The sequence below is a fragment of the Anser cygnoides genome, chromosome 3, assembly GCF_040182565.1.
Source record: "Anser cygnoides isolate HZ-2024a breed goose chromosome 3, Taihu_goose_T2T_genome, whole genome shotgun sequence".
Taxonomy (NCBI): domain Eukaryota; kingdom Metazoa; phylum Chordata; class Aves; order Anseriformes; family Anatidae; genus Anser; species Anser cygnoides.
In genome coordinates, this window is record NC_089875.1 from 1,433,549 (window position 1) to 1,451,377 (window position 17,829).

At 45.3% G+C, this 17,829-nt stretch overlaps 1 protein-coding gene across 3 annotated transcripts in view; it reads left to right on the plus strand.

The window, feature by feature from the left end:
• The window catches only part of MEIS1 (Meis homeobox 1), a 105,734-nt gene that overhangs the window by 41,885 nt on the left and 46,020 nt on the right, over positions 1-17,829 (plus strand). For all 3 annotated transcript variants that reach the window (XM_066995330.1, XM_048060730.2, XM_048060728.2), the window contains exon 8: positions 13,441-13,586. In XM_066995330.1, coding sequence (XP_066851431.1) covers positions 13,441-13,586 — 146 coding nt within the window. The remainder of the gene's footprint in view (positions 1-13,440; positions 13,587-17,829) is intronic.

A 17,829-nucleotide genomic window follows, 5' to 3' on the forward strand; every position in this document is an offset into this window, starting at 1 on the left:
GTGCAACCTCAGGCTTGCAGAAAGCCTTTGGGGTTGGTGAAGGGGCGAGCACGAAGGAGAGCCTTCACGTGGTGATGCAGGCAAGACCCTCCCCAGGTCTATTTTCTCTTGTTCGGGTCACTGCATAGACCGTTTCCATTGTAAATACGGATGTTGTGTCAAAATCTTTGCCATACAAGTTGTTAAATAACACATAAGTAAGAATGCTTTTTAGCTGAGCTTTGAATTTCAGCCTGTGGTTACAGATGAAAATCTCCGTCTTCCCTTCTCATTTGCCTAAACCGCAAATTGCAGGTGAAGCTGGTCAGGCAGCTAAAACAAATTACAAAACTCAAAGTTGCTTTGCATAGAAAATGGCAGTGTGATTAGCAATGGTTCAGAGGCTGGCATTGTTGGTGCCTGTTCAGATAATTGGCAGATATTTGTGAAAGCGTTTTCCTGTCTCAAGAGAATCGCCAGTTTTGGCATCAGTAACTATTGCTCTAGCATTGCAACGAAAAAGAGTGCGAGTGTGTGGCTGGGGACTTCCTTTTGTGTCCGAAAAGGCTTAGTGACCTAGTCTGGAGACTGAGGTGCCTGCCTCCAGGTTGTAAGTGGTCAGCCATATGGCAAAAGTTGTGTATGGTTGAGGCAAGGGGTTCACAAACGAGTGCATTTCCATTCTGCTCAACATGTGATGAGTTTGTTAGAAGAGACCCTTGTTCTAGTGACAGTCCAAGCTGGAAATAGTATTTACTAGGATTTATGTGACTGTCACTGGGGTTGAATACCAGTTTGCAAGTATTTTCTTTCCCTTTTAGCCACGTCTGAGTGCGTGTGTACCTATATTACAAAACCATCCTGGTGTTCATCAACACAGACCCCTGAAGTTTTGCCTGCCTCTATCAAGATGCAGTGTGAAAGGACTGCTCTGATTCATGTTTTTCGGGGATATTATTCAGACCTCAGAACTGATACTTCCTTAGCCAGTGCCAGAAAGCCCTTTCTGTGGTTTCAGTCCACTTTTCTTTAGCAATTAAGGATCAGGTGGCATTAGAGTAACAACTGGTTTTAATAGCCACTTTAGCCACCTCCGTGGTGGGGAGGAAGCGTGCAGGGCTTCTGTAGAGCCTGGGAGCTCTGCGGCATGACCTCAAGTGACCAGACACACAAACCAGTGAGACTCTTGGATGGAAAGGTCTGCATCATCCAAACTGCGCTGACTCCCGTCCAAGAACACGCTGTTTACCTGTTCCTTCCAAATTGGTTCATTTTCTGCAAGCCCGAGATGTGATTTTTCTGCTTATCTCAGTGCGACTTCAGTGGTTTTAGTGCAACTGCTCTAAAGGCGTAGCTGTAAGGTGAGGACTGGGGGTTTTGTTTCAGTGACTGAAGCTGAACATTCCCACTATTGATCTGTATTTTCGCCTTCAGTATGTCTGAGGATATTTATGTATTAATCCACAAATATGCAAGCTGACCACGCCAATCAAAAGCAGTAAACCTTACCAGTTAACTCCAAAGTGCATCATGTTGAAGGCAAAGTCTGAAAATGGACTGCCATGAGCATGAAGCAGCCAAGCTTCTGTCTGGCCTCCAAGATGGGTACCCAGACCTTGATTAAGGGTGGGGTTTTCCCTATCCTAATAAATAGATTTTGTCTGGGGAGGCGAGAGGTAGAAAGAGAAATCATATTTGTCCAGTGCTAAATAAAAGGCTATTTATGCCTACTACATTGGCAGAATTATTCCAGAGCAATTCATCCATGAGAAAATGTGATCCTTGTGTCAGTGCCAAGGTCAGTGAGACCTATGGTGATCTGCAGAATACGGGCAGGTCATCCAAGTTAAATCCGCCTAGGGGCTGACTTAGCTCACACACCACATTTTTTCCAAGATTTATAAAAGCAAACATCTTCTATAGATGAAGGCATGGCTGAGGGTGTGGTGAATGCTCTCCTTTGAGCCAAGGCCTCCTGTTTTTCCTTTCTCCTTTCCAGGTTGCTCCTTCCATTTCCTTTCCATTCTTCTCTCTTCCCAGCACTTACAGGATGCTTAGAAAAGTCGGTCTTTCCCTTCATGCAGTGCCTGTAAAACCCTTCTAGCTCATACTGCATGCCCAGGAAGGACACCAGGAAGCTTCTGGTGTTTGAAGAGGAGCAGCATGTGCGTGGTGTGTCCTCACACAGAATTTATTGGTTGAGAAGCAGGTCTTTGGGTGGTGGGGAGCAGGACTGTTCTTCCTTCTGCTCTGTACCTGCCTACAGGGGGTGGATACCTATGTTTTTTAGCCTCCCAAAAGCTGACGTTTTCTTTAGCTTCCCTGGTTACTCATTTATGTCATATAAAGTACATCATGTAGCGAAAAGCATAGAATATATTTCTTACTACGTTTGTCTACTACCCCTTCTGTTACTATTGGAGATAACAGCAAACCATGTGAATTCAAAATGAAATCTTTTTGGCCTGTCTTTTGAGGGTTGCTTGAGCTCTGTTCTGTTTGTTTTAAGACAGTTGATGGCTTTCTTCTAAGTTGTGTCTTTTCTTTGACCTTTGTGTGAGATTTTGGTTGAGTTCTGACTGAGAAGGAATGGAGCCAAAGAGAGATTAACTGGAAATGACCGAGTTTCCTCCCTCCCATCCTTCATCCCTCTCGCAGTGGGTTCCTATCTTTGATGCCATTAGATGTAGTGACATAAACAGTACTCAAATTCTGGGGCACACCAGAAGTTTTACCCTTTCTTCCCATCAGTTTGCCTATTCTAGGTAGAGCCAGGTAGCTAATGTCTAGGAATATGTAGTGATGGAAGATGAAAGAGGTAAAAATAAGGCACGTGGGTACCTGTAGGTCATACTGAAGTGAAGTTTTTGTGTGTCCAGCATTGATCTGACTTTGTTTTCCTGTTCACTGCATGTTTTGGACCCTCTGAGATGTTTGCTTCCAGATGATTTGCACTTTTGTTTGTTTGTTGTAATTTGAAAACAAACAAACAAACAAACAAAATTATGTTTGCTCTGGAAGACATAGCAGAACACCAGAAGCTGTGATAGAAAAGTCACAGGAAACCAAAACCATAGCAGTGACACGGATCTGTTCAGCTGGAGCCCAAGGGGACATGCTAACTCGGTAGGACTGAAGTGTCTGATGGAGCTGCTGGTGCCGCATGCTCCTGGGTCAGAATGTGAAGGTTGTTTGGGCTTGGTGCTGAGTTGGTCAAGACCACATCCCTGTTAATGCTGTTTGTCCAAAGGGTCCCTCCAAGCCGTCTCGAGCGTTCAGGATCTGCTGACTGGGCTGGGTTTGTGCCATCCATCTGGATGCACTGAGGCTGTGTCCCAGGCTGCCCCTTGGTGCCTCCCCACCTCCCTGCACCCAAGGAATGTTAATGGAGGTGATACAGTAAATTCCAAATTTTAGGGAGACCGTGGTGGTAATTGCATAATCACCTCCCAAGTGTGTAGAGCAAGGGAAGTCTGGGCAGTTGGGCAGAACAAGCAGCCGTCTTCTCCAGCAACCACTGTTGAAGACAACAACTTCAGGGCTGGCGCTGCAGCCCTAAAGCCCGACTTCAGGTTTGTTTTTCCCATTGTAGCCTTTTTTAAGCACTACCTCATCAGAGTAGCTTTGCCTTTTGTGTTGGAGAGGGACATTCAAATGGAAGAAAATTTGGTGTGAGCTTTGCCTCTGTCAAATCTACTTATCTTCTTTTGGCTTCTGCACCTCCTTCCCGAGAAGCAGCTTTCCGCTATTGTCACCAGCCCTCCAGAGCGACCAGCTTTTCCTGGAAGAACAAGAGAGTGGATTTAGGGCACTGTCAGCAAGGAGCAGTGGGGATAGCCTAAGAAAAACACTGCTAATTCTGTCTACACTCTTTCCTTAAACGGTCTGACAGGGGGCTTCTTATTTTGTAAGGTATTTTCCTGAGCTCGTTACACGTGTGCTAGCAAAAGGCTTCGTCTTTGGAGGGTGAAGCAGGTTTCTTTTGAGCATCCCGGACACTGCTGGCACAGGGTGAGGGGAGGAAACTCACAGCGAGTCCAAAAGCCGTCCATTTGGTCATGATCACAACTCTTTCCTGCATTTGCTCAGAGAAGAGGAGGGTGAGTGTTTTGGGTCCAGCTCCTGCCGTGTTCATACAGAGCTCAGGTACTGGAAGATTCCTGCGTCCTTGTCGTCCTGCCTCCCTCTGTCCAGTAGTTTCGGCCACCACACGGGTATCTGACTTCTACCCGACCTCACAGTCACTTTGTGGAAGTAGTTCTTCTAGGTGGACGTGGCAGCCCCCTTCTCTGCCTCCTTTTCGATGGCTGTGAGATACGGGGATCTGCAGCGGGAACCAGCAGTCTGGCTCACAAGGGATTTTGGATTAACCCTCCATAACAATGCAAAACTTGTCTCCCTCTCGTTTTAGCTATAAAGAAGTAATTTCTGGCTTAAGTTTAAAGCCAGGTGTCTTTTCACTAATTATCCAATCAAGACATTTTCAGTGGCTGGAGTTTGAGTAAGGGGCTGTTGCAAATGGACCTTTATAAGATTTTGTAAAATGATGGATGTTTTTTGGAGGCATTAGCAATGGTGGTGGAGATGTTGTTGCTGTCAAAAGGCAAAAGGTAGATTGTGGGGGGTCACTTTTTTTCTCATTCCTCTTATTTCTGTATTTGATAGCTGCAGAGTGGCTGCTATGTGTAGGGAAATGGAGCACATGGCGCTGCCATGGCATGCAAAGGGGAGTTTAATGTCAATTTTCTTTGAATCATGCCTTGCTCTTTGTTGGCAGATGCTCCTGATTGAGGGGAAGAAGATTTTTTGTTTGTTTGTTTTTACTACTCTTTTAAAGTATGAGTGGTGGAAGTAGAAGAAAATGCACTGCATATAAGCAAGAACTTTTTCACTTGAAACAAAACACATGGGAACTTCCCACTGGAAATGTTTTGCGTGGACTCGATAGGTCGGGAATCTTGAGCTGCCCACCCCACATCTAGACTAAATTTCTCCTATTCGTTATGGTTATATGACCCCTGTGACATATGGGATCCAGTCCTACAAAAGAGGATTTGGGGCAAACAGCATCTGAGCTACAGTTCCTTCAGGGCACACTGCAGCTTGGGCCAGCATCGGTTTGTCTGGAATTGGCCCAAAAGAAAATGCTTTAGACTGGCTCAACAAACCCAAGCGTTTTGGTTTGTGGCAGCCAACAATGAAATGTTTTCTTTTGACTTTTTTTACTTTTTTTTTCTCAATAGAAAAATCTGATTTTGAATGGTTTGGGCAGTGTCAAGGTTTTGGCACGTATTTCCTGTTGTAAAACATGAAATCTACAGCATTGCCTCTTCTGGAGGAGGCATGCTGGCAGGGCCCAGGGCAATTTAGCTCCGTTTAAGGAAAGAAGCCTATTTAAATGCTCCACTGTAATAAACTGTTTCCACAGATAACGCGTCCCTTAGTTTATACCAAATATGCTTCTGATCTTTGCTTTTGAGCCTCTTATAGCTGCTTGTGCTCAGTCCAAGAGTCAGGTGTCTTACGGGCTGGATAAACACAAAGATAGAGCCAGTTGTTAAGGAGCTATAGAGATTTACAGAAATTGACCTCTTGGCTGTTTGGGGTATTAGTTGGGCATGTTTCCCCTGGCAGAGCAGTCCTGTGCTCCTCCTGCTGCTTCTTGTGCTCCTACTTCATAAGTGAGCAAGTCCAAGCAAATCCAGCTGTGGATTTACCTGCACGTCAGCCCCTTGTGGTTGACTTGTCCTGGAAAACACAGCTGGTGGACACTTGGCTGGGAAGGCCAGCTCTCCAGCTGAGGCTGGAGAGAATACATTTCAAAAAAGACCAATAGTTGAACAAAACAGAGAATGACTGAGAAACAGCTTTTCCCAAGAAGCGGTAGGGTCGCCGCAATGGCTGTTAGGTTAAAAAAAAAAAAGTTTAAGCTTTTTACAATTCTCAGTTGAAGCAGGATGTTTTTCTGTTTAACTAGATACTTTTCTGTAGGGTATTTGCTTCCAACTGCTCAAAGTAAACTTCTGTAGCTGGCAGAAGAAAGTTGTTTGCTTCCCATACAATGAATTGCTTTCTTTTTAATATTTCATACGGAGCATAGATGCTTGGCTCCAGAAATATCTCACAACTTACTCATAATAGTGGAGTTTTGTGAACCCTATTAAGAAGTGCTGCATTGTGCCGAAGAAGGAGGTTTCCTTCGTTTTAGCTGTAAAAAGCTGCCGAACAAATGAAAATGAGTAAAATATGTGTTTTTTTTTTCCCCTCCCCTATTCATCAATGCTGTTTTTACTCTTTGTGTAGACAGCTAATTTGCTCGTTGTTTGCCTGAAGGGAATTCAAGTCAAAAAGGAGGATCGAGTTACTAGAAAAAGGTGCTCCTGTCTCCAAAGAACAAAGTACAATGATTCAAGGGAAAAACTTTGAAAATTTGTCAAATGCCAGGGTGTAATTTATCCTTGTCCAGGTTACTCCATCTATGAATATTTGTCTAGGATATTTTTGCAAACGTTTCCTCTAGTATCTAGTAAATATGGATACTATCTATGACTGACAACCTCCTACTGTTTACATCATGGTCTGAATCGTTGCATGAAACATGCGATGCATCTCCTTGAGAGATGCGTGCAAACCCAAGTACAACGGTATTTGTTCCTCGCTAATGTTCATTTTCAACCTTGTTGTTCCTCATTAACTTTTTATTAAGTATATTTGAGAAGGCTTTTTCCTTAAGGAATAAGAAAAAATAAACCTGTCCCTTGTCAACACCGTATTTCAAATTCACAAGCACACCTTCATCATCATTTTAAATCCCTTTTGGGACTGCTTCATAGCCCGTTGAATGCACCAAGATGATTGCCATTGACCTCAGGAGGTCCTGAAGTGGGCTCTTCCATCAGATCTGACTAATCGTGGTTCCAGACTAACAGAAAATGTTTTTCCCAGTAAAGAAATGGCACGCCTACTTTAAGTGTTCTGATGTGCCATTTTTCTTGTAGCCCCATCCTCAGCTTGTGTGCCTTGCTTGGTTATTGGCAGGTTGAGAGGAGTTATAGTGGGTTACTGCTATACTTGCACATGTGGGTAAATTTTAAAATAATGTATTCTGGGGAAATCTACTAAACTGACAGGCCTTGTCATGTGGATAACTGGAAGTTAGGTACATAGGTACAAGTTGGCTTAGCAGCTGGACATACATCTCCAGACCATGCCAGTGCCTCCCAGCTCTATCCTGGCATACCCGAGCATTGATCCCTTCGTGCTGCTCACATTTCCTCCTTCCCCTCCTTGCTGTAAGGAGGAATGATCATTTCTGATAGTTTATTTGCTCTGGTACATTGGTAGGCAGGAGTATAAGCCACTCTGGCTCACCTCAAAGCCATTCGGGTATAACTTGTGCTCACCAAGTCCTTTGAATTGGAGCTGGTTGTCAGAAAACAATCAACCAAAAAACCGCTCCGTATTCTTTGATTGCCCAAGTCCATTCAATATCGGTGGTGTGAAATGGCAGTTCTTGTTTTAAGTCCACGAACAGCAGGTTGTGGCATGTCTCTTTCACTCTTGGTCCTGTTTTACAAAAAAACAACAACAAAACAACACCTTATTGCATCCTTGGATCTGCTTTCTGAGAGTTCATAGTTCGTACCTTATAGGAAAATTGCATTTCCCATGTAGACCTGTTCTTGCTCGGTGGAACGTCAGCATGGTTGGTGTGTGGATATCTAGCAAACTAAAGATGTGTTTCTGTAAAGGGGTGGTATAGGTAAAGGTGTAGAAATTACAATAGTTATTCTAAGTTAGCACAGAGCATTGAAGAAAGGTTATAGAAAGTCATTTTGCCACTTATATCTCTCTAGTACATTATGTTACTCAAAGTTATTAATGAATCTTCCTTTCCAGTAACTGGAAAGGTTACCTAACCATTTTGTGTTCTGGGAGGGGTTAAAAGAGAAAGGAACTAACAGAGCTGTGGCTCACCAGTGAACAGTTAAATATTTGGCTTAGACAATGTAGGATTTCTCCTCCTAACAAAAGCAGGAATTTGAGGAACTCATATCTAAATGCATTTTAAAGAAAATGTTAGTAGAATTAAAATAATAATCACACTACTGAAAAGCCCACCAACTTGGGGGCACCATATTGGGTGTTTCTGTTCATAACACCAAAAACATTGCAAGCCTAGCGCAGAAGACAATAGTTTTTGTCCAAAGTCAGTGGATATTTAAATTATATTAGCTTATTAAACACGGAAGTATGTGCAAACCTTAAAGTTCTTCCAAAAGCCTGAAGCTACTTTTAACAGGAGAGATTTGGAAGCATAAAACTAAGTTCAGCTTAGGGAGCTTGGAGCCTCTCAGAGAAAGCTGGTTCAGCTCTCTCTTAATGGAGCCACACAGTCCAGGGTGCACTTAAAAGTTGCTCTGGGTCTTTTGCAGGGCTTTGGGGGGCATTTCTGGCACATTCTCTCCTGTGAACTCCTCAAAGCGATGGATTTAGATGCTTATCTAGAAGTGGACTGTAACAGCTGTGAAGTGGGTCGGGGGGCCGTGCTGCTCTAGGCCCCGCTGTGAAACCGATGCCCTCCTCTTGGCTCGTCCCAGCAAACCGAGCCACTACCGTGGGCCAAACAGCTCCTCACTTTTAAAAAGCAGGCTTTTTAAGAGTCACATTTATGCACATTTATGATATAAAAGTATTTGTAGGGCATATACAGAGTTGGTCACGAGACGGGGCTACTTGTAGTGAGAAATAACTTGTTGCATCCCTTTGGTGAAGATATTCGTTGTGGGACAGCAATAGTCGTCTCTTTGCTGCTCAGATTTGAAGGAAAGGTGTTGTTGATCTGAAGAGCCACATTAATTCTCAAGTCAGGAGTGTACTAGGATGTGTCACGGACAGGGAGCCAAATTCTTCTTGCCTTTGCTCACGAGTAGAGACCGTGGTAGAGCAGTTTGTGGGTAACGCTGTGTGTTGCATACACATACACACCATACCGCCTGTGCCACACAGCTGGTGGGTTTGGTCATTCGTTTCCGCTCCAGACAGATCCAAGCCCTCAAAAAGCCTCAGGAGCATTTTAAACTTGATGCAGGTGAGTAGTTTCCTTGAAATCAGAGAGACCACCCCTAGCGCATCACGTGTAAGCGTTTGAAAGGCCGGGGTTATGAGGACATCCGAATTTCCAACCTTCCCTGAGCTGGAATTGGGACCAAGCTATGCTATTCTCCCTGCCCTTCCAACACTGCAGGGCCTGAGGTTTAGCTTTGGTTCAGTGTGAAGCCCAGGGAGAAGTTTTCCAGTTGCCTCTTAATTTTTGCAGCAGCAACCAGCAATAGACGTGAGCACATGCGCAATGTTGCTTTCCAGAAGTACCTATTTTGCCAACAAAGGTTTATGGCAGATCACCCGTGACAAAGAGAGCATTAACGGCTCGAGGAGCCGCTATAAACTCCGTTGCCCTTTGCTGCTTCTGCCTCCAGTTTTGGGGAGCGGGAGGGGAAGGGAAGTTGTAGGAGGCAACCGCGGAGAGGAGGGGGACGCGAGTGAGAGGAGCCCCTGCTGGCATGGCCTGCCTGACCCATTCAGTGGCCTGAATACGATAAATGCTGCTTTATCCCGTCTTGAAAGGAACAAGATAGCGCGGCCTAAATGCCTGGGTGTGCTTAAATAGGCAACTGTGGGACGTTTGAGTGGAGCGTGTTTGAAATCCGAGCTGCCTGGCAGCCCGGGAGCTGCCACAGGTCACCTGCCTCGCTCCATGGGGACGGGCCCAGGTCCCGCAAGAAATCGTCCATGGACGAATTGTAGTACAAATTCCTTTCTTTGTCGGTTGGCCTCTTTCACTAGACCATGGCCTATAAAATTTAGTAAAAACAATTCTTAAATATTATTTGAAAGGGCGAATGGCCACGCTGAAAGGTTTGACAGTTTGACATATAGCGCATGGTTTTGATAGCTCGGAAGGCAGAGCGTGGAGCCGAGTCTCTCCTCCTGCTTGTTACAGCCTCGGTGGTTTTTAAATATTGTCTAGTTGCTGTGCAGGGCGGCTGCGCTCCCAGCAGCCTGACAGGCAATGAGTCTGCTTCAGTGATCTTAAATCCTTTCAGACTAATTTGTGAGAGAGCAGAAAAACAGCTAGCACCTTTGGATTCAGCGCTCGGAACCGGAGAATCAGGTATTGCCAATTAAAGCGCCATTTCCAGCGATCATATCAGGACAGATTACTTGCAGTTCCTCTGATAATGTCAGGCGGTGCCTAAAGAGAAGGCAACTGGGAGCTCCTCCACAGACAAAGGACCCGAGCGGACCAAACTCATCAGTGGCCTAGGCCAAGGCAGCGAGGACCAGATTGCCGCGTTAGGGCCGTGCATATGTGCAGCGCAAATGCAAGCAGCACGCCTGCTCTGCCCCCGAATAGCCACGGGCCATTTTTAAGAGCCTCTGGCCCCTCAGTCACTGGCCTACTAGTTAATTGCCACACGGACTTGGTGACACATGGGCAGATAATATGACATTTTCGGTTTCTGTCACTAGCAAACGCCACGGCGTTGCTTGCACTAGTTGCTAAGAAGCTGTCAGAAACCATTAGCAGCTGGCTAAAGCTGCCCTATGGCATTTCCTCATGGCATCAGCAAAACAAGCATAAATCACCCAGCGGAGCCTCCCGCTATACTAATGAGGCTGTAAGCTTGTTTATGGACTAGCATCATTTCTATGATTATTTCCACCTTTTCAGTTTGCCTTCATTTGGCGGCGGGAGAAGTCAACTTCAGGAACAAAGTCGCTGCTGACATTTTACAAATGCGGTTCGTAGCTGCTACCGTGTGGCTGGTCAGTGGTTCTTCAAGTTTGTTTAGTGATCTTTGAAAAGAGGGGGAAGAAAAGGGGAAGGGGGTGGATCTCTGGAGACCTCACAGAGGTGAGCATATCAAGTTGCAAAGTAGATGGAAATACTAAAATCCACAATTGACCATTTAGACTTCTCTCTGTGGTTTAGTCTTTACAGGATCAATTTTCAATTTAAAAAAGTGAAAGAGGTTAAACAATTTATAAAAGTCTACTGAAGAATTTGCTTTTAGGATAGCCGGGCGCTTTATTATCCACTCTCCCTTTCACTTTCTCTGACTTGGGTCGGACGGGGCCAGGGTTTATTGTTTTAGGCTTTTCTGAACATGCACCAGTATTTACACTGGATTGAAAGCATTTGCTTCCAATGAAAATCTTGTCTTAGATTACAACCCAGCAGTGTAATTTCCCTCCCAGATGGGAGTAAAGTAGCAGTATTTGCCTAAAAACAGTAGGAAGAACAAACTGTGCATTAAGCCAAGGCTGTTTTTGGCTTGAGCTAATGATGTAACAGAAACCTTTTATTTGGGATAGGTCACTGCCAGGGATTGAAGGAGGTGATCTGGCTCGCGCTTGAAAGGTTTCTCCATTGTATCTACATAAGTCTTCACTTAAAAAATCCTGTTCCTAATGCTTCTGCTTTCATACAGCAGAAATAAACAGGAAAGGTTCTGGGGAGTGTTATAGGTGGAATGCAGAAAGCTTTTCCTCCCCTAATGGAGGATATAATTCAGGTGCCCCGGAGGCATGCTTTCAGGAATTCTCTTGCCCGAGGTAATGGGAAGCTCAGGCTGCTTTAAGGCCTTGATTATCTATTGATGCACAAAGCTGGAAAAAAGTCATCTCCCTTGGATTATAGTAGATATTTCCATAAATTATCAATGAGTCCTCCTCCCGTCAGGCACGAGGCAATGCCTGCTAAATTAATCTGAAGGGGGTTTGAAATGAGGAGAGAGTGTATTTAAAAAAAAAAGGGGGGAGGACAATTGTAGGGAGGTGGTGAAAGGCAGTGTCATTAGGTTAGAAGCTTTTCATTTTTAATCAATGAATGCGTAATACTTTTCTTTTCCTTGTTTGCCTCTCTCAGACAGAAAGTGGATTAGCCCGTGGAATTTTAAATGCTGTTGAGTTGTTTCCTTTGCTCATGTTTCTTTTATGAATTATTATTTTATATGGTGAATTGCTTCTCTGTATAAAAGCCCTTTTTTTTACATACCGGGCTTTCAAAGAATTTATCGGATATCTGATTTCTTCATAAAAATCTTGTTTGTTTCTATAACTACTCAAGGTTACCATATCATTAAAGACACAGGCCAAGTCATAAGGATAATTATAAATTTGCCACAGTCAGTACTGTACTAAAAATATAATGCTAATAATAACTTTTTTTGTGCTGAAAGCTGTTTAACAAATCATAATTTTAACAGTCTACGTACTTAATTTTTGGTGGTGGTGGGTTTTTTTTGATCGCTAACAGAGATAGTTTTGATTCAGCCTAATTCAGATGACTTTCTTGATCATCCTTGCCCAGGGGTGTAAAAAACACTTGCCTAATAACATCACAACTCCATGCTGCTACAAATGCAGTGTCTTTAGAAGCCAAGCTATATGGTTCAAACCACATGCAGGGAATGAAAAGACTGAATTTCTATGTGGACTTGTTTATAAACTGCTTTCAGGGTTTGAAACAAAAACTGCATGCAAACTGGCTGGGCACCGCAACTTTTTTCGCCTTACACTGCTAGCCCATCAGCCCAGACCAAAGTTGGCTGCTATGCAGTTACATGCTCCTGTAGACATGCTGCTAATGTGATGAGAAGTGTCCGAGACCTTCTCTGCATTAAGGAAATTCATTTTGGATCAGTTGTTTAACGGGATCAGACACCTTGCATGGATGTGGCCCGTCAGCACAAAGCCGGGTGATAATTCCTACAATGTGTGTCAAATTGTACCTACTTATCCCAGTATGAACTGCTTTAGGCTGGGGCTGGGTGGAGGGGAGGCCAGTTAGCTAACCACGTCCCGTCAAAAAGCCAGGGTACGTTGAACGTCTAGAAAAGACTTAACTGGTGGACCAATCCCGTGGTTGTTACTGAATTTGGGAAGAGAATATGATGTTGCAAGAGAGCTGCGTTCACACCCTTTTTCACATCCCAGAGGGGGACACGGCACCCAGCTTCGCACATGTCATGGGTATGGGACACCATTGATGCTTTTCTAATTGCCACCTCAGCCAAAATAGCTGATGGGGATTAATTTTGGGGAAGTGACCCAGTGTGAAGAAAAGCCATTTTTTCCATCTTTGCAAGCAGGATGCTTTGCACAAAAAAAATATATATTTTTTTTTAGCATTTTTTGGTTTTGGGTTACAGTGCTGAATCCAGTGGCAGGAATGGCTGCACTGTCTTTCAGGGTAATCCAGAACTGGGCGGACACAGTCCTGAGACCCTCCCTCTCCCCATGTCTCTTCCCCCCCATCCCCAAACCCCTGGTGAATTACGGTGTTAAAGAATTTATACCTCATTTAAATATTCATGCAGTTTATACCCAAAGCCAGGCTTCGGCTGAAGTATATAAAGGTAGCATAAGTCAAAATTTGATTCACTATATTTACAGGTGACGGCTTGGACAACAGTGTAGCTTCCCCCAGCACAGGTGATGATGATGATCCAGATAAGGACAAAAAGCGACATAAAAAGCGTGGCATCTTTCCCAAAGTAGCCACAAATATCATGAGGGCATGGCTGTTCCAGCATCTAACAGTAAGTGAACTCTAGATCACATATGCAAAATAAAACATGGAAAATGTCATAGTTGTAGTAGTCGTAGAAAGCAAAAATACATATTATGTTACTGACAGGCAGCTCAGGGAACTTTTCCGAGCAGAGTTGTTGCCTCTTTGCTAGATGCCAGGGGAAGAGCATGGAGCGTATGATGTTATGGTTTTGGGGTGGTTTTTTGTGTGTGTTGCTTTTAGATTTTTGGTTTGAGTCGCAGTTGTTAGCAGGACGTCACCACAAAGTGTGACTGAGCTTATACTAATAACCTTGGAGACCTGTCCTGCCCCGCTGCTCGCACAGCTGCAGCTCCCACTCGCTGACGTGGGAATCGCTGCTTCGGAGAAGAGAGCAGCCTTTGGGCCCTGGTTCTGTGCTCCAGAGAGCCACAGCAAATAATTGGGGAGCTTTAAAAACAAAGCACGAGAAAACAAAGACCTTATTCAGATGTTTGTCAGAGATAGTCAGAAGCTTCATGATGAAAGGTCTGAATGTATCTGGTTTAACAGAAAAGTATAATTTTTTTTTTGTGAGACGTTCTCATTCCCAGAGTGTAAGTTACCACTGTATTTAACATCATAAAGGGGTGGGGGGATGAGCAGCTATTTCTGTTGCCACAGCTACCTGTATTTATTTCTGGGATTAGAAATAAAAAGCTCTGGACAGGTGCGCAGGGTTAAGCTGAGTGCTGGAGCTTCTTTGAAGAGTTTATATTGTGTACCACACCTACTAATGTTAGCATTTAGAAAAGTGTTTCTAATGCCATTCTTCTTTTTCATCAAATTATGGGGATCTGACACTGTGTTTTCATCCACTATGGGGATTTAAGCCTTTGGCTGGAGATTTTCTGTCTGCCTATCTGTGCCAGCAGGATAAGGCCCAGGCAAGGGGTGCCTGCAGTCTGCAGGCAGCAGCGAAGAACAGCTCTGGCCTCTAATCTCAGCAGTTTGACTCTCCCCCCAGCCCGTAGGTAGGGTCAGGGTGAAGCCAGCAGCCGGCCAACTTGCCCAGCCCCGGTGGAGCCCAGCCAAGGGCACGCTCCTAACGCGGAGGAAGCGCTCACGCAGCTCACCCCTCTGTCCCCACCCTGTGCCAAGAAACCAGATATCTGCCGTGACTCTTGTCAGCACGGGGATCAGGCAAGGAAATCCTGCCCCGCGCGGGCCCGGTTTGCTATGAATGAACCTTCGTGCCTGAGCACTCCTCCTCTGGGGCTGGAGAGGGCCTTGGATGTCTCCAGGTTAATCTCAGGCTCTACATTAGCTGTGCCTCAACTTTGCCAGCTCCTTAGCCCTGTCCCTGCTGCGTTCAGTGTAAGGCTCCCAGAGGCCCAGGTCCCCTGTGGTTTGGCGCAGACATGGTGGCTCCTCAGTCCTAGGTCTTCTCCCAGTTTGGGCGGACAGCCCGGTGTCTCTCTGCAGGTAGATGTGAGGTTAGGGGCGTCTCCCTCCAAAACATTCCATCCCAAAAGAGATGCCACGCCAGCAGCGATGCTCACGCCAGCGTGATGCAGCTAGTTCAGGTTCTGGTGTGAGGAGGTGCCCTGCAAGCTCTGCAGTCAGGACAGTGATGACAAGGCATGCCAGGGGACACTGAGCAACAGCACATCAGTCCCTGCATTGCCCAACTGAGGAAAGGTGAATTAAGTAGGATATGTTACTATAGTTAATACTCATAGTAATTTTTCCTGGAAGCGGCCTGTTGCTGTGTTTCTGCTAGTAAATTAAACATCACCCAGGCCAGGAATGTTACTGTCTGTAACACTAAACTGCTTAAGCAGTCTCTGGCATGCTCTTAGCCTGGGCCAGCTACCACCCTCAAAACCTACTCCTGGGAGCAGGGCAGAAGGTAGCAGGTGTGATTCCTGAAAGCCCATGAGGAAGGAGCCCAGCCTTCACCTGACCCTGCGGCTGGCTTCCTGAACAGTGTGAGGACCAGAGAACAGACCTTGTTTCATCCGGATTAAGTGTAGGATGCAAATGGCTCTTCCCTCTTTTGCTGTGCAGTAATGGTATGCAAAAGAGAAATGAGAGTGCCAGCGGAGCTCGCTGCGGTGGTGGTAGGTGTCCCTTGGAGTCATGATTTGGGACCACCTTCTGCTTGTAAGGTGGTCCCTTCTCCTGGAAAGCTCAAGCACAGAACCCCCAGGACCTGTGCAGTGAAGGCATTGCATTTTCTACCTTACAGCCCTGAGCTAAAGCTTGCTTTTCGAAATCCGCCATCCCCTGTGCAGACTAAGTGCAGCCAGGTGAAGCACACAGCTTTACTGCAGGGCAGCTTCTTGTGGCAGCAACAGGGTCACTCCAGGCTTGTCCCATCCATCCAGTAAAGCAGAATTGGTTCCCACCCCCCAAGCCCAACCTTCTGCTAGGACCCTGGGGCAAGCCTTTCAAAATGACTCTTGGTGGGGCCAGGGACAGTTAAAATGGAAGCAGGGCTGGACAACCTTGTAGGCTGCGAAGCCACCAGAGAACTTGTGCCCGCAGAAGAGCAGTGAGGCTTGTGCGTGGAGGAAGGTGTCCTCCAGCAGGCATGTTGATAACATGGGAAGAGCCAGCACCATAGTCAGCGCTAGAGCAACGTAGAGTGTTGAACAAGTGAGCTGCTTGGGGTGCTGTCCTTTCTGCAACCAAAAACCCAGCGTGCGAAGGTCTAGCGGGTAGTGGGGGTGCTCCCACAGGCCCACACGAGGGCCCAAACTCTGCAGCAGCAGCATGAGGGCTTCCTGGGATGGAGGCAGGCTGATCTTCGGTACTCACCTGGCTGTAAATGTCTCTGCTGGCAGCCTGGGACAGATGTGTTGGCAACCACTGCCCCAGGATGTTGCTGTCAGTGGCTTTAAAAGGTGCAGGAATTGCTGCTTGGGTACGTAGAAAGAAACCCGATGACTGCTGCACACCCAGGCCCAAGTTATGGCTGCAGTAAGGTCAGAGGAGCAGGGGCTGAGAGGCTGAGGAAATTAAGACTGCAGTTCATTTTTGGTTTTGGTCCTTGTGACTGCTCTTACATCCCTGAAAACTGGGGTGATGGTGTCCCCAGCTGGGCTTCACTGCAGGAGGGAGGTCATCCCGAGGAATGGGCAGCTGAGGAAACCGGAGATCCCCCGTCACTTATTTATTGATTGATAATTAGTGAGATCGATTGTTAGTCTTCCCTAGGTTGGACACAAGGTCCCCCTGAAGTGGGAGGGGAGGAGAGATGGGAGGTGGTTCTGTACAGGCGAGGGATGTGCCATGGCAGGTGATCTCCCCCGTTTACCCCCAGTGCTTAACCTGCCTTCACTTTCCCATCTGTGAAATGGCAGGGAAGCAACAAGCAGTGGTTAAAGGCAAAATGTGGCATCCCCTTGACCACTGGTAATTCCTAATCATGCTGTTATTTGGGAGCCCCCCTTTTCAGAGGCAAAAGATTTTTCTCACAATTATAATATTAATACACATCAGTGGCATGGAATTAAACAAAATAGACAGTAATTGCTGTGTCTGTCATATTAATGATTAAAGGTTGGAAAGATTTAAAATAAATGTAGGTCTAATACAATCTTTTAAAAGTGTATAGGCTGGTTTAATTCCTCCTATGCAGTTATTTCATCCCAAAGACTATTAAGCCTTCCTCTGTGTACTGACTTCATTTCCTAAGGTTTGTCACTTAGTTCTCATTTTCCACTTAGGAGGAAATTCTTTTTTCTTTATTGAAGAAAAAATCAAATGCAAGGCCGTAGCCTCTCCGGTTGTTGAACTGTTTGGGCAATAGCTCCGGCTCAGTGTCATGCTGCAGCCCCCCATTATTTTGACTGATGTGCAGAGCTGAGTTGACGTATGCCCAAAGGGTAGGCAAGCGCTGTCCTCTGTGGACGCAGGCAGTATGCTCTGAAACACTTCAGGGGATAAATTCATCCAAATTGCCTTCCTTTTCTTCCCCCTGAGAATAGCAACAACAAAAATAAGCTAAAACAATACGAGAAGTGGTAGCCAGACTTACACTTAAGACTTTGCAGTTTTTATTTTTTAACCATTGCTATTCTGACTGAAGTTTTATTCATATCCACGTCAGAATAGCTGCCTCGGTTGGCCATTAGTTAGGCAAAACATAGCTGTTGTTGAAATTTATGGTGGTAGATTATTACACCAGCCTGTAAATTTTGATGTTTGTGAAATTTGTTTTTAGGGAAATGCCGTAAATTTGAAGTGAGAGGCACAGTGTTTTACTATTAAAAAAAAAAAAAAAG